This window comes from Vipera berus (genome assembly GCF_964194415.1).
Source record: "Vipera berus genome assembly, chromosome: 4".
Classification (NCBI taxonomy): Eukaryota; Metazoa; Chordata; class Lepidosauria; order Squamata; family Viperidae; genus Vipera; species Vipera berus.
The window spans coordinates 25499439-25524881 of record NC_138206.1 but is presented as its reverse complement, the minus strand read 5'-3'; the positions used below and the strand labels follow the sequence as shown (position 1 = coordinate 25524881).

General features: G+C 39.3%; 1 protein-coding gene across 1 annotated transcript in view; it reads right to left on the bottom strand.

Moving 5' to 3' along the window:
• The window catches only part of PDS5B (PDS5 cohesin associated factor B), a 97117-nt gene that overhangs the window by 33795 nt on the left and 37879 nt on the right, over nt 1-25443 (bottom strand). The window contains exons 12-14 of the mRNA XM_081326784.1: nt 22658-22809; nt 21277-21390; nt 19234-19315 (exon numbers count right to left, since the gene is read on the bottom strand). Of these exons, the coding sequence (XP_081182910.1) occupies nt 19234-19315; nt 21277-21390; nt 22658-22809 (348 nt within the window). The remainder of the gene's footprint in view (nt 1-19233; nt 19316-21276; nt 21391-22657; nt 22810-25443) is intronic.

The window sequence follows — 25443 nt, the reverse complement described above, 5'->3', positions numbered from 1 at the left end:
TATATCCATTTACAACCTATAGCTTGCTCACCAGGTGGCAGTTTTGCTTTCACATAAACCTTAAGATCCTGCAAAGAATTCAACTCCCTGTTCATTGCAGCTTTCCATGATGCTTGTTCCTTTTCAGGATACATCCTGATCTCATCATAGTTAGATGGCTCTACACTAACTTGACATATTACACTTGCTTCATAGCGATCAGGTGGACGTCTGATACGCGTTGAACGCCAAGGAATTACAGGGCTTTGAATTTCTGTCTCCTTTCCTTCCTCTGATTCATCTATTATCTCCCCTATCTCCTCTTCATCTTTTATATTTACAGGAGATGTATTATCATTACTAGTTACGTTATCAGAGGAGTCCTCAAACACTAGAGGATCAGTATTAACAGTTACTTGCTCTAACCTATCCCAACCAACGTGCTCAAGGAATTTTGCACTAGCACTGTTATATACATTAGTTGTGCCTCGTTCCCAGAAACGATAGGATCTGTGATTAGCTTCATAACCTACGAAGTATAATTGCCTAGCCCTATGTTGGCCTTTACTCCTGAGTTGTGCAGGAATGTGGACCCAAGCTGGGGTGCCAAACGTGTGCAGGTAATCAAGGTTTGGTCTTCTACCATGCCATATAGTATATGGTATTTTACCAGTAGAAGTATTAACAACTATATTCAGAACATGGTTTGCACATTTTGCTGCCTCCCCCCACAGTCTATCTGTTAAGCCTGAATCTTGTAACATGGTTCTCATCATGGCTTGTAACGTTTGCCCACGTCTCTCAACAAATGCATTATGTTGAGGTCTATAAGGGGCTGAACGTTTATGCTCAATGCCAGCTGATTGTAGCATATCAACAAAACACTTATTTGTAAATTCAGTACCATTATCAGTAATTATGCACTGAACCTTTCTCTTTGTTTTTCTCTCCACGAACTTCAGCCAGTTTGCAAATTGTTGGAAAGTATCTGCCTTTGACTTAAGCAGATAACAAAAACCATATCTAGAGTAGTGGTCCAATATACTTAAAATATAACATGACCCTCCTAAACTTGGTTTCATGGGTCCAATTAAATCAGCAAACACAACCTCCAAAGGTACAGTTGTTTTGAAGCTGTTTATCCTGTGTGCAGGAGTTGCCTTACTCTTTTCCTGATTACAGGCATTGCAATTCAAATACTTACTACATGGCTTCAGTTTAACTCCCTCTACTAATTCCACTGTTTTACGTAGTGAGTTAAAGTTTACATGCCCTAACCGCCTATGCAATAAATGTATACATTCATCATGTGGCTTCTTGTTCTCACATATTGAGTTAGCTTTAACTGTACTAACCTGGTTACTTGTGAGAATGAATAAACCATTTTTCAAATTTGCAGTTACACAGGTTCCATTCCTCTCAATAGTGCATTGCTCCCCTCTGAATGTTACCACAAACCCAACTTTAACCAATTCCCTTACAGATAACAGGTTGAATCTTAGCTTAGGTATATATAACATAGGTAACTGTTCATTAATGCATGGACAATAGGAATTACCTTCACCAGAGGCCTTCATCTTCCAACCGTTGGCTAGTGAAACATATTGGTTGCTGTTTTTCATATTAATAAACCTCTTTTTCACTTTAGTAATGCATTGTGAAGCCCCACTATCAACAACCCACAATTCATTATTTCTGGATGTTGATTCACCAGAAATAGCCAAACCAATGCCCTTCTTAGCCTTCCCACTGCTATTCACATTCTGTTTTTTACCCTTTCTACAGAATTTGGCTATATGCCCCCTAGCCCCACAAGAATAACATTTCTTGACGTTGTAAGCAGTGGTGAATTGCTGCTTCTCTCGTGGCTGTGTCTCTCTCAGCTGGTCTCTGTCACGCCTTCTTCTGGACTCTTCCAGCAGTCTCCCAGTAATGTTAGTCAATGTCAGTTCCTCTCTGGTCAGGACTTCCAAAGAAGAAACATATCCATCATAACTCTCATCCAAAGATGACAGAATAATGTAGACCTGATGCAACTCTGAAAAAATCAGCTCCTTTTCATGAAGCTCTTGAAAAGTTGCCTTCATGTAATTTAAATGGGTCAGCATATCTCCATTCTTCTGCAGACGAGCCCTAAACAGCTTACGTGTAAGGTGTATATGTGCACCCACACTGTCACGAACATAAAGCCTTCGCAAAACATCCCAACACCTAGCAGCAGACTCCTCACCACGAATATGGACAAGCTGCTGGTCATTCAGTGTTAGTCCAATAATGCAAAGAGCTTTCTCATTGCTACGTTTAAAGTTGTCTAACTTCTTTGCATCCTCTTCGTCATCTGGATCCCAAGCAGTAGTATCTGGTGGGTTATTTACAACAGCCCATAGTCCTTCCTTGCGCAAAAGCAAGCAGCATTTTGTGGACCAGGAAACATAGTTTGTCCCATCCAACCGGGTTATCCAGGAGATGCCTGACAACTGTTCTTGTGCCATTTTACACCAAATAGCTAACACAAACTCAGCTAGGAATACTGTGTGTACTAACTCTCAGTACAGGCCTGGGCCCATAACCAGTGTTAAGGAATTTATTGTGCAGAGGTCTCCTTGTGCTACCAAAGAGTTGCACAGACAAGGAAGGGCACTGAGAGCAGTAAAAATCACACACAGAAATACACTGAGTTCTAAAAGCAAAAAGTATTTTACTTTGAGGTGGTGTAAAAACAAAAATGCACAGTCAAAAATAAACAGTCCAAGTCATACACAATAGCAACAGTCCAAGGAGTAATCCAAACTACAAAGTCTTCTTACCGGTCCAGAGGTCAATACACAGTTCAGCTTACAACAGTAGTAAACCAACAGCAGAGCAAAAACAGTAACAGTAGAGATCAGTGAATTCAGAGAGAGAGAGAAGCTACGTTCCTAGCTTCCTCTTATGGCCATGAGAACACTTACACACCCATTGGCCAATTAACTTCTTAAAGCCATAGCATTATGGTTAATATATTTTCAACCCAACATTGTAGGCTAGCACCATATGCCTAACAGCACCATTATGGGAATAGTTTGCCCATGACTTTTTCTGAATGATACCCTATAGCCTTGGAGTTCTGAGATGGTTTCCCCATCTAATCCTGCTTAGTTTCTGAGATTAGCAAAGGTCAGCTAGATGCTGCCACCTATTGAATCAAAGGATTTTAAAAATGCTGGAAAAAAATGCTGAAAACCATGGTAAAATTTCATTTTTATTTTACATCATTGATGGGAAACATGATGGAGCAGACATAGGAAGAAATATGTAAAAAATATATGGATCAGATGGATTTATCATACAAAGTAAACCCAAGTAAAATTAGAATTTTGACAAAAAAGCAAAGCTGTACTCTCTAAGCAGCGATTCTCAATTTTCCAATTCTGGGACTTGAAGTCTACATACCTTAAAAGTTGTGAAGTTTGAGAAACACTGCCATTGAGCATGCTAATACACTTCAAAACACTGAAGATCTACAGCTAGTTAAAGAATTCTGATTGGCAGGATTCAGGAAGAGAATCTTCACTGCTGTTGTCCCACCCCAGAAGTGAGGCTGGCTTCCATTCTCCTAGCCTTCTGAAGAGGAGTCAAAATATGGCTCTGCAGACTAGCATGGGGAGCCCAGAAGAGCATAGAGCCATGGGGATGTCTGGTGCCTAAGTGCCACCCACTTTCTTTTTTAACTAATTTTAACAGTGTTTAATCATCATCCTTTTCTATGGAGCGTCTTAGTCATCCAGGTCATGGTTGTCGCAAAGATGCCTTTTCAAGAAGCAACTGGACTTTGTTTTTCCTTGAAGACATTTTACTTCACATCCAAGAAGCCGAAAAAGCTTCTTGATGAGAAGAAAACGTATTCAAGGAAAAACAAGGAAAGTCCAGTTGCCTCTTGAAAAAGCACCTGTGGGACAATCATTATCCTGTCTCCTTATATAATTTTATTTTTATATACTATTTTTACATTTTAATATTTTATTGTACACGACCCAGAGCCTCTCTCTAAGAGAGATCGGCAGTTCATGAATGTGGAAAATCAATAAGTACAGTGATGGGGAAAAAGTATTTGATCCCCTGCTGATTTTGTATGTTTGCCCACTGACAAAAAAATGATCAGTCTATAATTTTAATGGTAGGTTTATTTTAACAGTGAGACACAGAATAACAACAAAAAAAATCCAAAAAAATGTATTTCAAAAAGGTTATAAACTGATTTGCATTTTAATGAGTGAAATAAGTATTTAACCCCTACGCAAAACACGACTTAGTACTTGGTGGCAAAACCGTTGTTGGCAATCACACAGGTTAGACTTTTCTTGTAGTTGCCATCAGGTTTGCACACATCTCAGGAGGCATTTTGTCCCACTCCTCTTTGCAGATCCTCTCCAAGTCATTAAAGTTTTGAGGCTGACATTTGGCAGCTTGAACCTTCAGCTCACTCCAGAGATTTTCTATGGGATTAAGGTCTGGAGACTGGCTAGGCCACTCCAGGACCTTAATGTGCTTCTTCTTGAGCCACTCCTTTGTTGCCTTGGCCATGTGTTTTGGGTCATTGTCATGTTGGAATAGCCATCCACAACCCATTTTCAATGCCCTGGCTGAGGGAAGGAGCTTCTCACCCAAGGTTTGACGATACATGGCCCCATCCATCACCCCTTTGATGTGGTGAAGCTGTCCTGTCCCCTTTGCAGAAAAACACCCCCAAAGCATGTTTCCACCTCCATATTTGATGGGGATGGTGTTCTTGGGGTCATAGGCAGCATTCCTCCTTCTGCTAACACGTCAAGTTAAGTTGATGCCAAAGAGCTCCATTTTGGTCTCGTCTGACCACAACGCTTTCACCTAGTTCTCCTCTGAATCATTCAGATGTTCATTGGCAAACTTCAGATGGGCCTGTACATGTGCTTTCTTGAGCAGGGGGATATTGGGAGCACTGCAGGATTTCAGTCCTTCACAACCTAGTATGTTACCAATTGTTTTCTTGGTGACTCTGGTCCCAGCTGCCTTGAGATCATTGTAGTTCTGGGCTGATTCCTCACCGTTCTCATGATCATTGAAACTTCAGAACGTGAGATCTTGCATGGAGCCCCAAACCGAGGGAGATTGATAGTTATTTTGTGTTTCTTCCATTTGTGAATAATTGCACCAACTGTTGTCATGTTCTCACCAAGCTGCTTGGCGATAGTCTTGTAGCCCGTTCCAACCTTGTGTAGGTTTACAATCTTGTCCTTGACATCCTTGAATAGCTCTCTGGTCTTGGCCATGGTGGAGAGTTTGGAATCTGATTGATTGATTGCTTCTGTGGACAGGTGTTTTTATTCAGATAACAAGCTGAGATTAGGGGCACTCCCTTTAAGAGAGTGCTTCTAATCTCAGCTTGTTACCTGTATAAAAGACATCTGGGAGCCAGAAATCTTGCTGACTGACAGGGGATCAAATGCTTATTTCACTTATTAAAATGCAAATCAATTTATAACTTTTTTGAAATGCATTTTTCTGGATTTTTTGTTGTTATTTTGCCTCTCACTGTTAAAATAAACCTACCATTAAAATTATAGACTGATCATTTCTTGTCAGTGACCTGAAAAAATCAGCAGGGCATCAAATAATTTTTCCCCTTACTGTAAATAGATAAATAAATAAACAAATACTGAAAGATACCCAGCATGATTGAAAAAATATTTTTAAAACGTTTGAATTGAAACCTGTTTTTCCTATGAATATTTCTGGAATAAATAGGCATAACAATTTATTATTTATTTATATATATTTATTCATCACATAATTTATATACTGATCCATCTCACAGTCATGACTGTGGGCGGTGTAAAACAATATATTAGAAGAAATGTAAAACAAAAATTAAAAACAATGTAAACAAAAATATAAATAAAATTGTGAGGGAATGGACTAACATCTACAGTGTAATCATTCCACCAAGCTCCCTATAATTCTTGGATCTCCAAGCCTGTTGGAAGAACCATGTTTTGAGGAATTTCCTAAATGTCAATAGCATAACATATATGCTAAACGCCATGAGGACAACTGTGGCCCCCAAAGAAAAAATATATTGACATTATCAAAACTGGAAATCAAACTTTGAAACATGCAGCAATAGTAAAATTAATAATATATATACAGAACAATAGTTTAATTAAATTTAAGCAAGAATGACTTCCCTCACTTGGCACATAACAAGTCAAACTTACTAAAAGTATGGTTTTAAGCAGGAAATATCTCATGTAAAGATAATAATGGGAGGAAAAAGAGGAAATATAGGGTGAGGGATACATCTATGTCTATTGTCATAAATGAACTCTAGCAATAAAGTTAATATAAATATGAAAAGAAGAAATCAAATTCAGTATACTTTGAGTAGTATATTAAGATACTTCATAATAAATGAATTTTCATTTTAGTAAATGAATAAAAGTTCTAGAGTTAAAAATAACTTGGAAATCTGCATTAAATGCAACACAGTTCTTAAAATTCATTGACTTTTTTCACTCTTTTTAGCTGTGCATCATACTACAAAAGCTTAAATATTTTTTCCTGTAAAAAATGGATGGTTATGTAATTATGATTGAAAACGACTCCTTGATTAAGTGGGGATGGTGGGAACATGCTATTAGGTTAGTATACCGTATAACAATCAATGTACATTTTAATTGATATGATCAGTAGCAGAAACCTGATGGGATTTCTTGTTATAATATCTTGCCTAACAAGACTGATATTAAATTTCTCTAAATATTAAAATTTAAATATCCTGAGTAAGGTACTCTATTCTCATATTTTCTACTAGCAGCAAAAGAGGAAAGAGACAATATTTCTATTAGCAATTTTTAATGTTTTGAGACCATGAGCCAAACTGCAGAACTGTTTAACAATGCAGACCATCATAAAACACTTATAAATCCTGAACTTGAAATAGAAAAAGATATCTCTACAAAGTCTTCAGGGGATTAAACATAAATGAGGTAGTTTCTTGGAATTAAATTCTATTCCTTATCAGAAAAGAACAGACAAAATAAAGCATGATTACCTGTCAGAATTCTGCATGATCTGCTTTAAAGACTTTCAGAGATAATTTAGGTACACTACTTCATGAATTCTGCTGCTTTAACAGGCTGAAGGACATCAAATATTTTTGACATTTCTATAGCCCTTGATAATTTCAGGAACATAATAAATGTGAAAATATTCCACATATTACTTTTGATCTTTGAATTCATAACAAATTCCCTTAATGTATTTCAACATGTCTATGATTCACTGATCAATGTATAAACATACAAATGCATATATGTGCTTTCACATGTTAAAATATCCTGTTATGACTTGACATCACCTGACTATAAATATTCTTAATACAGAAATAATACATATTGAATTCAATAAGAGGAAATAATATGGATAAGGACAGTTTTATATTATTGCTAACATGTAGATGAAATATATTAATATTACACTGAAACTAATCTAAGATCTGTTTCAAATAAGAACTCCAGAAGGCAGACATATTCTCAAAACTTTTTATTGAAAATTCTTGTTTAATGTGTAGTTCTTTATGGAAATTCTGAAGAGACTCTACTGGAGCGTGCTAAAAGTTCTAATATACCATCCCAATTATTATTATAGCTATAAACCCAAACCCTGGTAGACTTCAAGTTACAACAGTAATTGAGACTGGAATTTCTGTTGCTAAGCAATGCGGTTCTACAGTATAATGTCACATAACTGCATTGCTTAGTTATGGCAATCCCAGCAGTCCCTACTGCTGTTGTTAACCAAATCCCACTGTTAGGTGAGGACACAACATGATCCAAGTCATTACCAAGCTCGAGCCTCAGTAAGGTAAGGTCTGCCTCCTTTTCAACTCTTCCTACCTGCCTATATTTTTCACATAGCTGAGGACTGCCCCCAACCTCCGTTCATTCCGCCGGGGCCTGAAGACCTGGCTCTTCAAGCTCTCTGGCCCAGGCTGAGGATTAATCTTATTTTAACTGGGGTTTTATTTAGGCAGGGACACATATAATTTTTTTAAATTTGTTTTTAACTTTTGTATTTTGGTTTTTTAATCACCCTGTAAACCACCCTGAGTCCTTCGGGAAAGGGCGGTATATAAATGTAATAAAATAAATAAATAAATAAATAAAATATCCTTAGGACTTCTCAGCTGTGACACTGGGACGGAAGTAGAGGTCAGGGCTGTCAACAGTCTCAGCCAGATGCCACTGCCCAAAGGCCTCTACTTCAATCTCAGCACAGCCACCACCAAGCAGTGCTACCTAAACTCCCACACCACAGTCACCCAAGCATCACAGTGGAAAGTTCTAGTCATCCTGTGCTCTGCAGGCCCTGTCATGCTTAGCTGACTTTCATTGTCATTTTTCTGCTGCTGACAAGGAACACCTGACCTGGACCTGTGTGAAGCAGCTGTTGGCCATGCCAAGCTAAGCCATCTTCCTGAGATAGCTTGCACTGTTCTCCAAATAGCACAGGCCATTCTTGTAATGTTTTGTCAGGATTTTGAGGCCTTCTGAAACCTCACAAGAAGGCTGCATCTGCAATTCTCCAAATTGCCAATGCTGTTCTTGTGATGCTTCAGAAAGCCTTTGGAAAACTTCTGAGGCCTGAAAAATTAGAAGAATGGCATCCATGATTTGGAGAATGGCAGGTCCAGACATCTCCTGAAATTTCAAAAGGCCTCAAAATCTTACAAAGCAGGCAATTTGCCAAGGGCTGCCATTGTGACCAAAAGGGCAGAGATGGGGGGAAATAGGTGAATGGGGGAGTTGAAGTGCCTCTGTGGTTTTAAGTGTGGGCAGACTTTGATTACATGTCCACAGGTATGCTGCAATGACTGTAACTTAGACCAGATATTATAAGTGCCATTTGTTCAGCATCACTGTAACTTTAAATGGTCATGGAATGAACGGTCATTAAGTAAGACTAACTGTAACAAAGTATGAAGATAGTAGTCTCTTCCTGTATGATGTTTCAACCTATTACCTTGTGTTTCCATGGACATATAGCAGAAAACACATCTATAAAAATATCTGATTCTTCTTTTAAAGTAGCCTATCAGGCAGCTATTCTTTTTCCCATTCTAAAAAATGGATGGATATCACAATTTGCCACTAATCTTCTTGTCTTAGTCAGGTAGGGTAACTGCATAATTGGTCCTGGAAATTTTCAGCAATATGGTTCCAGGAGATATTCAAACTGGACGAGGGGATAGATGGGGAACTCATCAAATTTGCAGACAACACCAAGCTGGCAGGAATAGCCAACACTCCAGAAGACAGGCTTAAGATACAGGAGGATCTGGACAGACCTGAACACTGGGCGCTATCTAACAAAATGAAATTCAGTGGTGAAAAAAGTAAGGTTCTACATTTAGGCAAGAAAAACCAAATGCACAGGTATAGTATAGGTGGTTCCTTGCTCAATAGTAGTAATTGTGAAAGGGATCTCGGTGTCCTAGTGGCCAGCAGTGTGCTGCAGCTGCCAAAAAAGCCAATACACTGCTAGGCTGCATTAACAGAGGGATAGAATCAAGATCATGTGAAGTGTTAATACCACTTTACAATGCCTTGGGGTAAGGCCATACTTGGAATACTGCATCCAGTTTTGATCACCAAGATGTTGAGACTCTAGAAAGGGTACAGAGAAGAGCAACAAAGATGATTCGGGGGCTGGAGGCTAAAACATATAAGGAACGGTTGCTGGAATTGGGTATGTGTAGTTTAATGAAGAGAAGGACGAGGGGTGACATGATAGCAGTGTTCCAATATCTCAGGGGCTGCCACAAAGAAGAGGGAGTCAAGCTATTCTCCAAAGCACCTGAAGGCAGGACAAGAAGCAATGGATGGAAACTAACCAAAGAGAGAACTAGAACTAAGGAGAAATTTCCTGACAGTTAGAACAATTAATCAGTGGAACAACCTGCCTTCAGAAGCTGTGAATACTCCAACACTGGAAGTTTTTAAGAAGAGATTGGACAGCCATTTGTCTGTAATGGTATGGTTTCCTGCCTGAGCAGGGGTTGGACTAGATGACCACTAAGGTCCCTTCCAACTTTATTATTATTATTAAATATTCACCAACAATCAATATATCTGAAGTGGCTCTAAACTTCATCGCTCATCAAATATCCTTACCACCAGTTCCTCCAATGCATTAAAATAACAGATCTTGCCCAAAATGCTTTAGCATATTTTAACATTGTTCTGTAAGAAAATTAGAGAATGCAATACTGCTTCATAGATAGCAGAATATCTGGTTAGGTTTAGTTATCACTGTGGTCGAAGCAGAGAGAAAGCTTGAAAACTGGTACAGGTTTTCTTAAGCTGGCATTATTTCCAGCCCTTTACACATGAGAGACAAGCAACTGAAGGCTGGAGTGTACAAAACCCCATCTTATTGAGAATTTGAATCTCTATCTTCTTGGTCCTGTATAAAAGATTTTTAAATATAGGTTTACTATTTGAAAATAATTCTTAAGACAGAGTATTTCAAAGATCAGGCTATACCAAGCAAAAGAAAAATGGAACACTCCAATTTTCATTGAAACATAATGTATTGGAAAAATGTTTGCAATTCCCAAAATGTGCATGCCCTATTATGAAGTATCTCTTTATTTTATAGCACAAGTTGGGCATGCTTACAAAATGTCTGCCATAGAAGCCTTAATTATTCACAAAATGCCTTCCACAGAGAGAATATCCTTTATCAGAAAGTAATTACTCCCTAGGATGCTCCTGCTACTGCAGTGGATCTTATATTGGTATGAAAGTCATTGCTGAAGGTAGATATAACATTGGAGGTAGATGTGTTGCTTTACATCTTTCTATATAATTTTCCCCCTTCATGGATTACTGCCTTGTCGTGGCGAAGCTGCTTGCGTAATTCAATGAAGCTATGAGCTATGCCGTGCAGGGCCACCCAAGATGGAAAGGTCATAGCAGAGAGTTCTGACAAAGCGTGATCCACTGGAAAAGGAAATGGCAACCCACTCCAGTATCTTTGCCATGAAAACCCTATGGACAGTACCAAAAGGCAAAACGATATGACGCTGGAAGATGACCCCCTCAGGTCGGAAGGCGTCCAATATGCTACTGGGGAAGAGCAGAGGGCTAGTACTAGTAGTGCCAGAAAGAATGAAGCTGTTAGGCATATGGTGTTAGCCTACAATGTTGGGTTGAAAATATATTAACCATAATGCTATGGCTTTAAGAAGTTAATTGGCCAATGGGTGTGTAAGTGTTCTCATGGCCATAAGAGGAAGCTAGGAACGTAGCTTCTCTCTCTCTCTGAATTCACTGCTCTCTACTGTTACTGTTTTTGCTCTGCTGTTGGTTTACTACTGTTGTAACCTGAACTGTGTATTGACCTCTGGACCGGTAAGAAGACTTTGTAGTTTGGATTACTCCTTGGACTGTTGCTATTGTGTATGACTTGGACTGTTTATTTTTGACTGTGCATTTTTGTTTTTACACCACCTCAAAGTAAAATACTTTTTGCTTTTAGAACTCAGTGTATTTCTGTGTGTGATTTTTACTGCTCTCAGTGCCCTTCCTTGTCTGTGCAACTCTTTGGTAGCACAAGGAGACCTCTGCACAACAAATTCCTTAACACTGGTTATGGGCCCAGGCCTGTACTGAGAGTTAGTACACACAGTATTCCTAGCTGAGTTTGTATTTGGTGTAAAATGGCACAAGAACAGTTGTCAGGCATCTCCTGGATAACCCGGTTGGATGGGACAAACTATGTTTCCTGGTCCACAAAATGCTGCTTGCTTTTGCGCAAGGAAGGACTATGGGCTGTTGTAAATAACCCACCAGATACTACTGCTTGGGATCCAGATGACGAAGAGGATGCAAAGAAGTTAGACGACTTTAAACGAAGCAACGAGAAAGCTCTTTGCATTATTGGACTAACACTGAATGACCAGCAGCTTGTCCATATTCGTGGTGAGGAGTCTGCTGCTAGGTGTTGGGATATTTTGCGAAGGCTTTATGTTCGTGACAGTGTGGGTGCACATATACACCTTACACGTAAGCTGTTTAGGACTCGTCTGCAGAAGAATGGAGATATGCTGACCCATTTAAATTATATGAAGGCAACTTTTCAAGAGCTTCATGAAAAGGAGCTGATTTTTTCAGAGTTGCATCAGGTCTACATTATTCTGTCATCTTTGGATGAGAGTTATGATGGATATGTTTCTTCTTTGGAAGTCCTGACCAGAGAGGAACTGACATTGACTAACATTACTGGGAGACTGCTGGAAGAGTCCAGAAGGAGGCGTGACAGAGACCAGCTGAGAGAGACACAGCCACGAGAGGAGCAGCCATTTACCACTGCTTACAATGTCAAGAAATGTTATTCTTGTGGGGCTACAGGGCATATAGCCAAATTCTGTAGAAAGGGTAAAAAACAGAATGTGAATAGCAGTGGGAAGGCTAAGAAGGGCATTGGTTTGGCTATTTCTGATGAACCAACATCCAGAAATAATGAATTGTGGGTTGTTGATAGTGGGGCTTCACAATGCATTACTAAAGTGAAAAAGAGGTTTATTAATATGAAAAACAGCAACCAATATGTTTCACTGGCCAATGGTTGGAGGATGAAGGCCTCTGGTGAAGGTAATTCCTATTGTCCATGCATTGATGAACAGTTACCTATGTTATATATACCTAAACTAAGATTCAACTTGTTATCTGTAAGGGAATTGGTTAAGGTTGGGTTTGTGGTAACATTCAGAGGGGAGCAATGCACTATTGAGAGGAATGGAACCTGTGTAACTGCTAATTTGAAAAATGGTTTATTCGTTCTCACAAGTAACCAGGTTAGTACAGTTAAAGCTAACTCAATATGTGAGAACAAGAAGCCACATGATGAATGTATACATTTATTGCATAGGCGGTTAGGGCATGTAAACTTTAACTCACTACGTAAAACAGTGGAATTAGTAGAGGGAGTTAAACTGAAGCCATGTAGTAAGTATTTGAATTGCAATGCCTGTAATCAGGAAAAGAGTAAGGCAACTCCTGCAAACAGGATAAACGGCTTCAAAACAACTGTACCTTTGGAAGTTGTGTTTGCTGATTTAATTGGACCCATGAAACCAAGTTTAGGAGGGTCATGTTATGTTTTAAGTATATTGGACCACTACTCTAGATATGGTTTTTGTTATCTGCTTAAGTCAAAGGCAGACACTTTCCAACAATTTGCAAACTGGCTGAAGTTCGTGGAGAGAAAAACAAAGAGAAAGGTTCAGTGCATAATTACTGATAATGGTACTGAATTTACAAATAAGTATTTTGTTGATATGCTACAATCAGCTGGCATTGAGCATAAACGTTCAGCCCCTTATAGGCCTCAACATAATGCTTTTGTTGAGAGACGTGGGCAAACGTTACAAGCCATGATTAGAACCATGTTAAGAGATTCTGGCTTAACAGATAGACTGTGGGGGGAGGCAGCAAAATGTGCAAACCATGTTCTGAATATAGTTGTTAATACTTCTACTGGTAAAATACCATATACTATATGGCATGGTAGAAGACCAAACCTTGATTACCTGCACACGTTTGGCACCCCAGCTTGGGTCCACATTCCTGCACAACTCAGGAGTAAAGGCCAACATAGGGCTAGGCAATTATACTTCGTAGGTTACGAAGCTAATCACAGATCCTATCGTTTCTGGGAACGAGGCACAACTAATGTATATAACAGTGCTAGTGCAAAATTCCTTGAGCACGTTGGTTGGGATAGGTTAGAGCAAGAAACTGTTAATACTGATCCTCTAGTGTTTGAGGACTCCTCTGATAACGTAACTAGTAATGATAATGCATCTCCTGTAAATATGAAAGATGAAGAGGAGATAGGGGAGATAATAGATGAATCAGAGGAAGGAAAGGAGTCAGAAACTCAAAACCCTGTAATTCCTTGGCGTTCAACGCGCATCAGACATCCACCTGATCGCTATGAAGCCAGTATAGTATGTCAAGTTAGTGTAGAGCCATCTAACTATGATGAGATCAGGATGTATCCTGAAAAGGAACAAGCATCATGGAAAGCTGCAATGAACAGGGAGTTGAAGTCTTTGCAGAATCTTAAGGTTTATCAGAAAGCAAAACTGCCACCTGGTGAGCAAGCTATAGGTTGTAAATGGATATATAAGATAAAGAAAGGTGTAGACGGGACTGTAACCCATAAGGCACGTTTGGTTGCACAAGGTTTTGCCCAAACTACTGAGGATTATGACGAAGTGTTTGCACCCAGTCTAAGGGCAACTACTTTAAGAGCAGCTTTAGTATGGGCAGCTAAAAACCAATATATGGTTAATCATGTAGATGTTGAAACTGCATATCTACATGCTCCATTGCAACATACTATTTATTTAAGAATACCACCAGGATTGACCAATGATAGAGACCATGATTGTTGGGAATTAAAGAAAAGCCTCTATGGATTGAAACAATCAGGCTATGAGTGTAATAAATGTTTAGTTAATGAGTTAAGTGCAATAGGTTTTGTAGCCAGTAATGCTGATCCTTGTTTGTTTAGAAGAGAACACAACGGAGCATTATCTTTTATTTTATTATTCACAGATGATATTGCAATAATAACAAAAACTGAGTTAGAAGCACAAACTATCATTTCAAGATTGCAAAATAAATTCACAATTAGAAATCTTGGAGAAATAAGCCACTATTTGGGGTTAGATATTGTGAAAACGAATAGGGGTTTTAAGGTGTCGCAAGCCAGTAAAATATCTCAGTTATTAAAGAGATACAATATGGAAATGTGTAAACCAGCAAAAACTCCGATGGCTATGGATTTTAAGGACACTAATGTTGAGAGTCCTGTATTTGATAAGACTATGTACCAATCTTTGATAGGAAGTCTTATGTATCTGAGTAATTGGACTAGACCTGATATTTCTTACTGTGTAAATCAATTAGCTAGGTACAACAATAATCCAACTGTTAGACACTGGCAATCAGCTAAACGAGTATTAAGGTATTTGAAGCAGACTATTCACTACTCGTTATATCTAGAGCCAAATCGTGAGTTAATCCTTACTGCATATGCAGATGCGAGTTTTGCCTCTGATACAAACACTCGTAAATCTACCTCAGGGTTGGCTATAATGTTGGGTGATTCTTTGATTGGATGGAAGTCTATTAGACAAAAACACATAAGCTTATCTACAATGGAGGCTGAATTTTCATGTCTATCAGTGTTATGTACAGAACTGCTAGTGTACAAACAATTATTGTTAGATATGGGTTTAAATGTAAATGATCCATTCATTGTATATGAGGACAATCAAGCTGCGATAAAGATGGCTAATAATGCTGCAGTAAGAACAAGATCTAAACATACTGATCTTCGTTATTTAAATGTCAGACAATGTGTCAAAGATAAATTAATACAGTTAGAGTATTGTCCATCTGATGTAAATATTGCAGACCATTTTACGAAGGTACAAAGTGCTGTGAAACACAATGCTAATTGTGAAAGAATGTGCATAAGATTGTAAGAGTTATATATTATTCTACCCAAAGGGGAGAATGTTAGGCATATGGTGTTAGCCTACAATGTTGGGTTGAAAATATATTAACCATAATGCTATGGCTTTAAGAAGTTAATTGGCCAATGGGTGTGTAAGTGTTCTCATGGCCATAAGAGGAAGCTAGGAACGTAGCTTCTCTCTCTCTCTGAATTCACTGCTCTCTACTGTTACTGTTTTTGCTCTGCTGTTGGTTTACTACTGTTGTAACCTGAACTGTGTATTGACCTCTGGACCGGTAAGAAGACTTTGTAGTTTGGATTACTCCTTGGACTGTTGCTATTGTGTATGACTTGGACTGTTTATTTTTGACTGTGCATTTTTGTTTTTACACCACCTCAAAGTAAAATACTTTTTGCTTTTAGAACTCAGTGTATTTCTGTGTGTGATTTTTACTGCTCTCAGTGCCCTTCCTTGTCTGTGCAACTCTTTGGTAGCACAAGGAGACCTCTGCACAACAAATTCCTTAACAGAAGCAACTGGGCCAAAGCCGAAAGGACGCTCAGCTGTGGATATGTCTGGTGGTGAAAGGAAAGTCCGATGCTATAAAGATTTTTTCTCCATAGGAACCTGGAATGTAAGATCCATGAATGAAGGAAAGCTGGATGTGGTCAAACAAGAGATGACAAGACTGAACATCAACATCTTAGGTATCAGCAAACTAAAATGGACAGGAATTGGTGAATTTAATTCAGATGACCATCAGGTATACTACTGGGATAGAATCCTCAAAATGACAGAATGATCTCAGTTCGAATCCAAGGCAAGCCATTCAATATCACAGTAGTCCAAGTCTATGCCCCAACCACCGGTGCTGAAGAGGATGAAATTGACCAGTTCTGTGAAGCCCTACAGCACCTTATAGAACTAACACCAAAAAATGATGTCCTTATCATCTTGGGGGATTGGAATGCTAAAGTAGGAAGCCAAAAGATAACCGGAATAACAGGCAAGTTTGGCCTTGGAGTACAAAATGAAGCAGGGTACAGGCTGATAGAATTTTGTCAAGAGAATACGATGGTCATAGCAAACACTCTTTTCCAACAACCCGAGACGGCTCTACAAATGGACATCACCAGACGGTCAACACCGAAATCAGATTGACTATGTGCTCTGCAGCCAAAGATGGAGAAGCTCTATACAGTCAGTAAAAACAAGACCAGGAGCTGACTGTGGCTCAGACCATGAACTTCTCATTGCAAAGTTTAGGCTTAAATTGAAGAAAGTAGGAAAAAGCACTAGGCCACTCAGGCATGAATTAAATCATATCCCTGTTGAATTATACAGTAGAGGTGACAAATAGATTTAAGGAATTAGATCTGATAGGCAGAGTGCCTGAAGAACTATGGACAGAGGTTCGCAACATTGTACAACAGGTAGCAACCAAAACCATCCCAAAGAAAAAGAAATGCAAGAAAGCAAAATGGCTGTCTGAGGAAGCTTTGCAAATAGCTGAGGAAAGGAGGGAAGCAAAAGGCAAGGGAGAGAAAGAAAGATACGCCCAATTGAATGCAGAATTCCAGAGAATAGCTAGAAGAGATAAGAATGCCTTCTTAAATGAACAGTGCAAAGAAATAGAAGAAAACAATAGAATAAGGAGCACCAGAGATCTTTTCAAGAAAATTGGAGAGATGAAGGGAACGTTTCATGCAAAAATGGGCATGATAAAGGACCAAAATGGCAGGGACCTAACAGAGGCAGAAGAGATTAAGAAGAGGTGGCAAAATTACACAGAACTATACAAGAATGAGCTTAACGTCCCTGATAATCACAATGAGGTGGTCACTGACCTCGAGCCAGACATCCTAGAATGTGAAGTGAAGTGGGCCTTAGAAAAGCTAGGAACAACAAAGCTAGTGGAGGTGACAGTGTTCCAGCTGAGCTATTCAAAATCTTAAAAGACAATGCAGTAAAAGTGCTACACTCAATTTGCCAGCAAATTTGGAAAACTCAACAGTGGCCACAGGACTGGAAAAGATCAGTTTACATTCCAATTCCAAAGAAAGGCAGTGCCAAAGAATGTTCAAACTACCGCATCATTGCACTCATTTCTCATGCTAGTAAAGTTATGCTTAAAATCCTACAAGCTAGACTCCAGCAGTATATGGATCGAGAACTACCAGAAGTACAGGCAGGATTTCGAAGAGGCAGAGGAACTAGAGATCAAATTGCCAACATACGCTGGATCATGGAGAAAGCTAGGGAGTTCCAGAAAAACATCTACTTCTGCTTCATTGACTATGCTAAAGCCTTTGATTGTGTGGATCATAACAAACTGTGGCAAGTTCTTAAAGAGATGGGCGTACCAGACCATCTTATTTGTCTTTTGAGAAACCTATATGTGGGCCAAGAAGCAACAGTGATAACTGGACATGGAACCACTGATTGGTTCAAAATTGGGAAAGGAGTCCAGCAAGGCTGTATACTGTTGCCCTGCCTATTTAACTTATATGCAAAGCACATCATGAGAAAGGCAGGGTTAGAGGAATCAAAAGTTGGAATTAAGATTGCCGGAAGAAATATCAACAACCTAAGATATGCAGATGATACTACTCTAATGGCAGAAAGTGAAGAAGAACTAAAGAGCCTCTTGTTACGGGTGAAGAAGGAGAGTGCAAAAGTTGGGTTGAAACTTAACACTAAGAAAACCAAGATCATGGCATCTGGCCCTCTCAATTCCTGGCAAATAGATGGGGAAGAAATGGAGGTAGTGACAGATTTTATTTTCCTGGGCTCCAAGATCACAGCAGATAGGGACTGTAGCCAAGAAATTAAAAGACGCTTGCTCCTCGGGAGGAAAGCCATGGCAAATCTAGACAGCACACTAAAAAGCAGAGACATCACCCTGTCAACAAAAGTGCGTATAGTCAAGGCTATGGTCTTCCCAGTTGCAATGTATGGCAGTGAAAGTTGGACCATAAAAAAGGCTGAGTGCCAAAGAATTGAGGCCTTTGAGCTATGGTGCTGGAGAAGACTCCTGCGAGTCCCTTGGACTGCAAGGCGATCAAACCGGTCAGTCCTAGAGGAGATCAACCCTGACTGCTCTTTAGAAGGCCAGATCCTGAAGTTAAAACTCAAATACTTTGGCCATCTAATGAGAAGGAAGGACTCACTGGAGAAGAGCCTCATGCTGGGAAAGATTGAGGGCAAGAGAAGAAGGGGACGACAGAGAATGAGGTGGCAGGATGGAGTCACTGAAGCAGTAGGCGTGAGCTTAAATGGACTCCAGCAGATGGTAGAGGACAGGAAGGCCTGGAGGAACGTTGTCCATAGGGTCGCGATGAGTCGGACACGACTTCGCAGCTAACAACAACAAAATATAATTTTCAGGGCAAGGACATCAAAGAGACTTTGGTTGCAAGTTGCTGCCTGGATTTTTACCTGTTTATTTATTCATCTATAGATTGCCTTGAGAAACAGGATATTAAACTAAGCGATCAATAAAATAAAATAGGCTTAAAACAGTTTCCAACAAAATTAAGTACACTAAAATTATTTCAAGTATTTAGGATAGAAAACATTGGCATATAGCAAGGTTTCAGTTTCATATTATCATTTTAAAAAGAAATCCAGAAAGTATTCCATCAAGCTGAAGTCTTGAAAATATTAGTTACATATAAAATTTCAGAAGGAAATGAGCTTACCTTTGTCTGCTTGATTAAATCAACCAAATCTTTTACTTGATGCCTCAGTAAATTTTGACATTTCCACATTTCATTCAGTGCCCTAATCATAAAAATAACAAAGTAAAAAATAAATGATGTAACAGTCATCTTTGCAACTGACTAGACCTTATAAATTCGGTTAAGTGAGAAAGTCCTAAAAAGCAATTTAAACAATTATGGAACCAAATCTTTCCTGTTGCATGGAAAGATTATTATAATCCTCACTTAAGCATTTATTCACTGACTGTTTGTAGTTACAGTGTTAGGCAAATGGTGCTTATGCCCAATCCCCAAAGTTATGGCTGTTGAAACAACCCTACAGTCCCATGATCAAAATTTAGGTGCTGTGGCACTACTTGGTGGTGGCAGTAGGGCTGAAAAAAGGACCAGGAGTTGGTGATAGCTGACTGAAACTTCTGAAGGTCATGGGCTTCTGCTTCAGCCCCAGTGCTGCCACCACCATGGAGTACCACTGAGCAGGCAGCCAAAGTGGCAGAAATCACCTAATGACTGATGATATTCAGGTAATGACAAGAATAGAGACTACCAGGATTGTTGTTGCTAAGCAATGTGGTCAGATGACATTACGCTTTACAACTAGATTGCATAGCGATGGAAATTCCAGTCCAAGTTCTTAGCATAACTCGAGGACTACATGTACTACAGATAGTAGTCTCTAATTCATTCACTATCAAACTCTTTTTAAAAGTTGTCTGCTAGGTTCAACATATTTATTTATTTGTTTGTTTCGATTTATATACCGCCCTTTTCCCGAAGGACTCATATGTTGAATTGATGCTCCCATAATAGTGTAGCTAGTGATACAAAACCATGTATGAGAACTATTAAAAGGTCAGAGGATTCTACTGTTAAATAATAAATATTATCATCTTTTGGGGCTTATAAATTTAATTAGACAAGAAAAATAAGAGTGAGCGCCTGTTACTCGTCCCAGCTTCTGCCAACCTAGCAGTTCGAAAGCACGTAAAAAATGCAAGTAGAAAAATAGGGACCACTACGGTGGGAAGGTAACAGCGTTCCGTGCGCCTTTGGCGTCTAGTCATGCCGGCCACATGACCACGGAGACGTCCTCGGACAAGCGCTGGCTCTTCGGCTTTGAAACAGAGATGAGCACCAGCCCCTAGAGTCGGAAACGACTAGCATGCATGTGCGGGGGAACCTTTACCTTTACCTTTACTTATAGGTAAATATGATACCTACAACCAACTGAAGGTTTTGGAACAATGTGGTGCTTAACTGAGGACTACCTATAAGGCACTTATGTGGAGATATCTCCACCAGGCTCAAGGTTGACTCAGCCTTCCATCCTTCCGAGGTAGGTAAAATGAGGACCCAGATTGTTGGGGGCAATTAAGCTGACTTTGTAATAATGCCGCTTGGGGGGGGTGTGAAAGCCCTAATAAGCAGGCATATACATAGAATGAAGGCTACTGCTAAGCTTGTAAGCCGCCCTGAGTCTTCGGAGAAGGGCGGGATATAAATGGAATTAAAATAAAATTAAAAAAATGTTTAGAATTATAATCCATTAAAGAAAGCACACACAATATTCGAGTTACAGATTAAAAAATAATGAATGGTTCCTATTTTAATTACATAAGAGAATTAAGTTGAAACGAAGAAGTGGGCTATATGCAAGTACATGTGTTCATTGTTGCAACATACCCCATTGCCAAAAACAGATTTTCCATCTATCACAATTCTCTACCATCTGCCTCCTTACAAATCTATATATAAAACTAGAAAACAGGTGGAAAGAGGTTTTTTAAAACTGCAGAAAGATAAGTGCAGGATGAGGATATATCATACTTTTAACAAGGTATTTCATTTACTAATAAGAACTAAAAAATTAGTTCCAAATAGAAAATATTTGTTTTATGAAAAACAAAATAAACGCCTTTATAAAATTAATTGACTTTAACCTATATTCCTCTTAATCAAAATTATCAATTACATTTGCAATGAAAATATTCCATAGCTCCATATTTGTAATTGGATACATACTTAACAGCATTAGAATCAAGTGTTGCGTAAAGGTAGTATAAGCATTTCATTCTTTCATTTGTTTCCAAATTATGTGGAACCATATACTGAGCAAAGATGCGTTCTACCAGCAACCTAAAAAGAGATTACCAATAACAAGTTTCAGAAAAATATCGAAATTAATATTAAAGTCAAAACATAGGCCATGATCAATTGTAGTGGGGGAACAGCACAATGGAGGTGGTTGTTCAATAAAGATCCCACCTCTCCCCACTCAGCCCCTTCCTTCTGTATATGTAACTGTAGCTGCCCAGAATTACCCTACGGGTAGCCAATAAATTAAATAAATAAGTAAAATCAATTTGATTAATCGTTTTCTTTATAGAAGAATGACTATGATTCAATTAAGACTTAATTGAATTATATCCACTCTTCTATAAAGAAAATAAATCAAATTTACAAAACTGAAGCAGCTATATCTCACTAAATTATTTGCATGCAATGAATGAATGAATTTTAATTTCCATAAGTTTTGTTATAAACACTTATCATAGCTACAGTAATCCAGTATAGTTCAGTACCTAATTCAGGCATAAAGGAAATTGCATTAACTTGTAGAATTTGCTTGTACAAGTTATAGCAATTATCAATTTGAATAGGATGAGAAAGGGATTGGATAAAAGCAAAGGATACCAGTGACTGATGGTTATTATGTTCCTACAATAGGACTCTAGTCCTAATGCCTCAGAAACCCTCATTTCCCCCCTACTTTCACTCAATAACTAAGTCAAAAATTTACTTTTCTAAATTAGCGATACTTCTCAAAGATTTTAGGAGTGAATAAATTGCTTTTTTAAAAAGCAATAGTTAAAAAGAACAAGTTATTGTGAAATAATGATTTTATTGAATTTCAAATTCTGGCTTATTTCAAAATTATTTAAACAGAGTCAATAAATTATAGAGTTCCTTCAAACGCAATGGGAGGAAAAGTTAATATTAGCTTATAACCCTGATATTATAGCACACAAGCTCAGAGGTTGGATAATCTAGTTCATACAGTTGGAAACCTTAAGAATTCTATGGTATAGTTCAGATTACTGATTTTAAAAAAAGATTGTACATAGATTTAAAACAGCATTATAATATCTAATAACATGTCATGAGTCCAGAGACTTACTTCAATAAACACTTCTAAAATAGGCAATCATGCAATTTTCAGAATGTTGTTCAAAAGTAAATGAAATCCGTATGAATTAAATGATCTCCTGAACAATTTCACTAGTATATTTTTTTCTTGCATTATGTCTCATTTTTTCCTTTTTTTGTTGTTGTCATTATTATTCCAAAAGTAAACTTTAAGACAGAACTGTCTTCTTAATTTAAAAAACTGAAGATAACTTACCGATCATCAATACTGTTCTGGTAATATATATGCAACAATTTGTCCTTAATCCAAGCAATTTGTTTAGCAGCTTCTTTTCCAGCTTCTGACTGTAAAGAATATTTCTTGTAGATCTGTGCAAGTCCCATCATAGCTTCTTTTCTCACCCTCCACTAAAATAATAATACATAATGAGAGCCCCTGAACATTTTTAAACAAGCTACTATAAACATTGAAAACATACAGCAATATTTTTACCATATGTATAAAAAGAACCATGCAAATGGCCAGTTTTAAAGTTCATTCACTCAGAATTGTTCATTTCAAGGTCAGAGCATCCGTTTTGAACTTTTTTGCACACCTTTGGTAAACAGTTACTTTCAAATTTACCAGGTTTCAGAAAAATTGTTTAGTACAGAGAATGCAACAGTGTGGTAAGAGTAAAAAAAAGGTGATAACTTTTACTATTGATGCTCTAAGACAGGGGTGTCAAACTCAATTTCATTGAGGGCTACATCAGCATTGTGGTTGCCATTGGGGGGGCGGGTGGGTGTGGCAAGCATGGGCGTGGCTTACTGAGTGGGGCGTGGCCAGCTTGACATCACTCACATCAGGGACACCTGTGCGGGCCTGGGCAGGACTGGGGCAGATCCAAGGGTCTCCGGCGGAAGATAGGGTGGGACCGGGGCGAGCACTGGGGCATGGTCCATTGGAGGAGCTCACTGGGCCTCAGGCTGTGCATGAACTGGACGGGCAGCAAAGGTCAAGAGCCCAGCCCGACCCTTGAGCTCCCACAGCACCAGGACCCCACAGCCCTGCCTTGCCTAGCCGCACTTCCCCAAGGGGGCGCCCACCTGCGCTTACCTCCTCAAGGTTGCTGCTGCTGTCCTCCCTCTCCTTGGCCAGGTTGCTCATGGTGAGTACAGGAGGACAAAGTGCATGGGTCAAAGGGAGGTCCACTCCCTCTCCATGCGAGGATACCTGGCTTTGTAACCAAACCATCCTCAGCAAGAGGATGGGAGACCACCAGGGGATGGTGAAAGGGCAACAGGGCTGCTGGTGGCCAAGTGCTAAAGCAGGAATTCCCTCAGACCCTCCCTCCCTCTTATTCCAATCTCCTTCCTTCCTTCCTTCCTTCCTTCCTTCCTTCCTTCCTTCCTTCCTTCCTTCCTTCCCTTTCCTCCCTCTCCTCCTTCCCTGCCTCCCTCCTTTTTATTCCCATCTCCTTCCTTCCCTTTCTTTCTTCCTGTTTCCCTCCCCTCCTTCCTTCCTTCCCTCCTTCTCTCTGTGCCCAAGAAGGGATGAGGGGGAGAGGTTGGCAGCACTTCTCTCAAAGAAAAAGAGTTGGAGGTCTTTAGTCTTTGAGGTCCTTAGTCCAAGCCCCTGCTCATTACCATTCCAGACAATGGAATATCCAATCCAATCTCTACTTAAAAGCCTCCAGTGATGGAGCATCTACAACTTTTGAAGGCAAGCCTTTTCACTGGTTAGTTGTTTTCACAAGTCCTTAGTTCTAGGCTGCTTTTCTTCTTGATTAGTTTCCATTTATTATTGCTTTCTGATATGTTGGAAAATACGTTGACCCCTTCTTCTCTGTGGCAACCCATCAAATATTGGAACACTGCTATCATGTCACCACCCCTAGTCCTTTACACTAAGCTAGACATACCCAATTCCCACAAACATTTGTCATATGTTTTAGCCTCCAGCTCCCTAATCATCTTTGTTTACCATCCATTTAGGCCAGATGGTCCCCCTGGTTTGGTTTATAGAACAGTGGCCACAAGCAGAGCCTTCTTGGAGACAGCACCCCAATTATAGAACTTTCTCCCAAGGAAAATATGAACAGTACATCCCTCACTTGTTTAGAGGCAACTCCAAACACACTGTTCAGCCACGCATATGTAGAATAACAACACATTTTATGGTCAAACAGCACTAAGTACATTACTACTAATATTTTTCTTTCTTTATATACACATTTTTAATATTGTTTTAAGCAGTGCTAGTGATGCTTTACAATAGTTGTCTTTGAGAGTTTTCATTTAAACCACCCTGGATTTGTAGATTTAATAAATTAGGCAGAAGAAACAAATGTTTACATACATCTAAATCCCACAGACCTACTGCCGCCTAGGCGCATACTACAGAGAAAATAAGACATTGCATTTCTAGCCAGCATAGCCACAGGATGATGGGAACTGTGGTCCATGACATCCAAAAGATATTAGTTTGGGCAAGACTGGATTAAATTATAAAAGAGAAGATGAGAAGTAGAAGCAAGAAACACTTTCCAGTCTCTGACAAAATATTGGGGAGGGGGAGTTGACTCCGCCTTTCAATTTCAGCTCACACCAATTCCTTTTAACTTCCCATTCAATCCAAAGAGTTCTATTATTGCGTGGATTTTAGGGAAGGAAGGAGGCAGGAATAGACCACAAAGCCAATCTGTGAGTTTACTCTCTCCACTGTCTGCACACCACCTTCCCCAAGCAGCATGTGTATGTATGTGTGTGAGAGACAGAGAGAGAAAGAGATCCCCTCTTTTTGTAAGTTTGCTTACTCTGCAACACTCCCCTTCTCCACACTTTCGCTTCCCTGCTGGCGCTCTCTCTCTCTCTCTCTCTCTCTCTCTCTCTCTCTCTCTCTCTCTCTCTCTCTCTCTGAGAGAGAGAGAGAGAGAGAGAGAGACCCTTCCTGCTTTCTCCTTCTTCTCACCCTTTCTCTCCAACCACCACAGAGTTTCAGGCTGCGGCTCTGCCTGACTGCTGCGTTTCCCTCTCTGGCCCTGCCACGTGGTGGAGAGG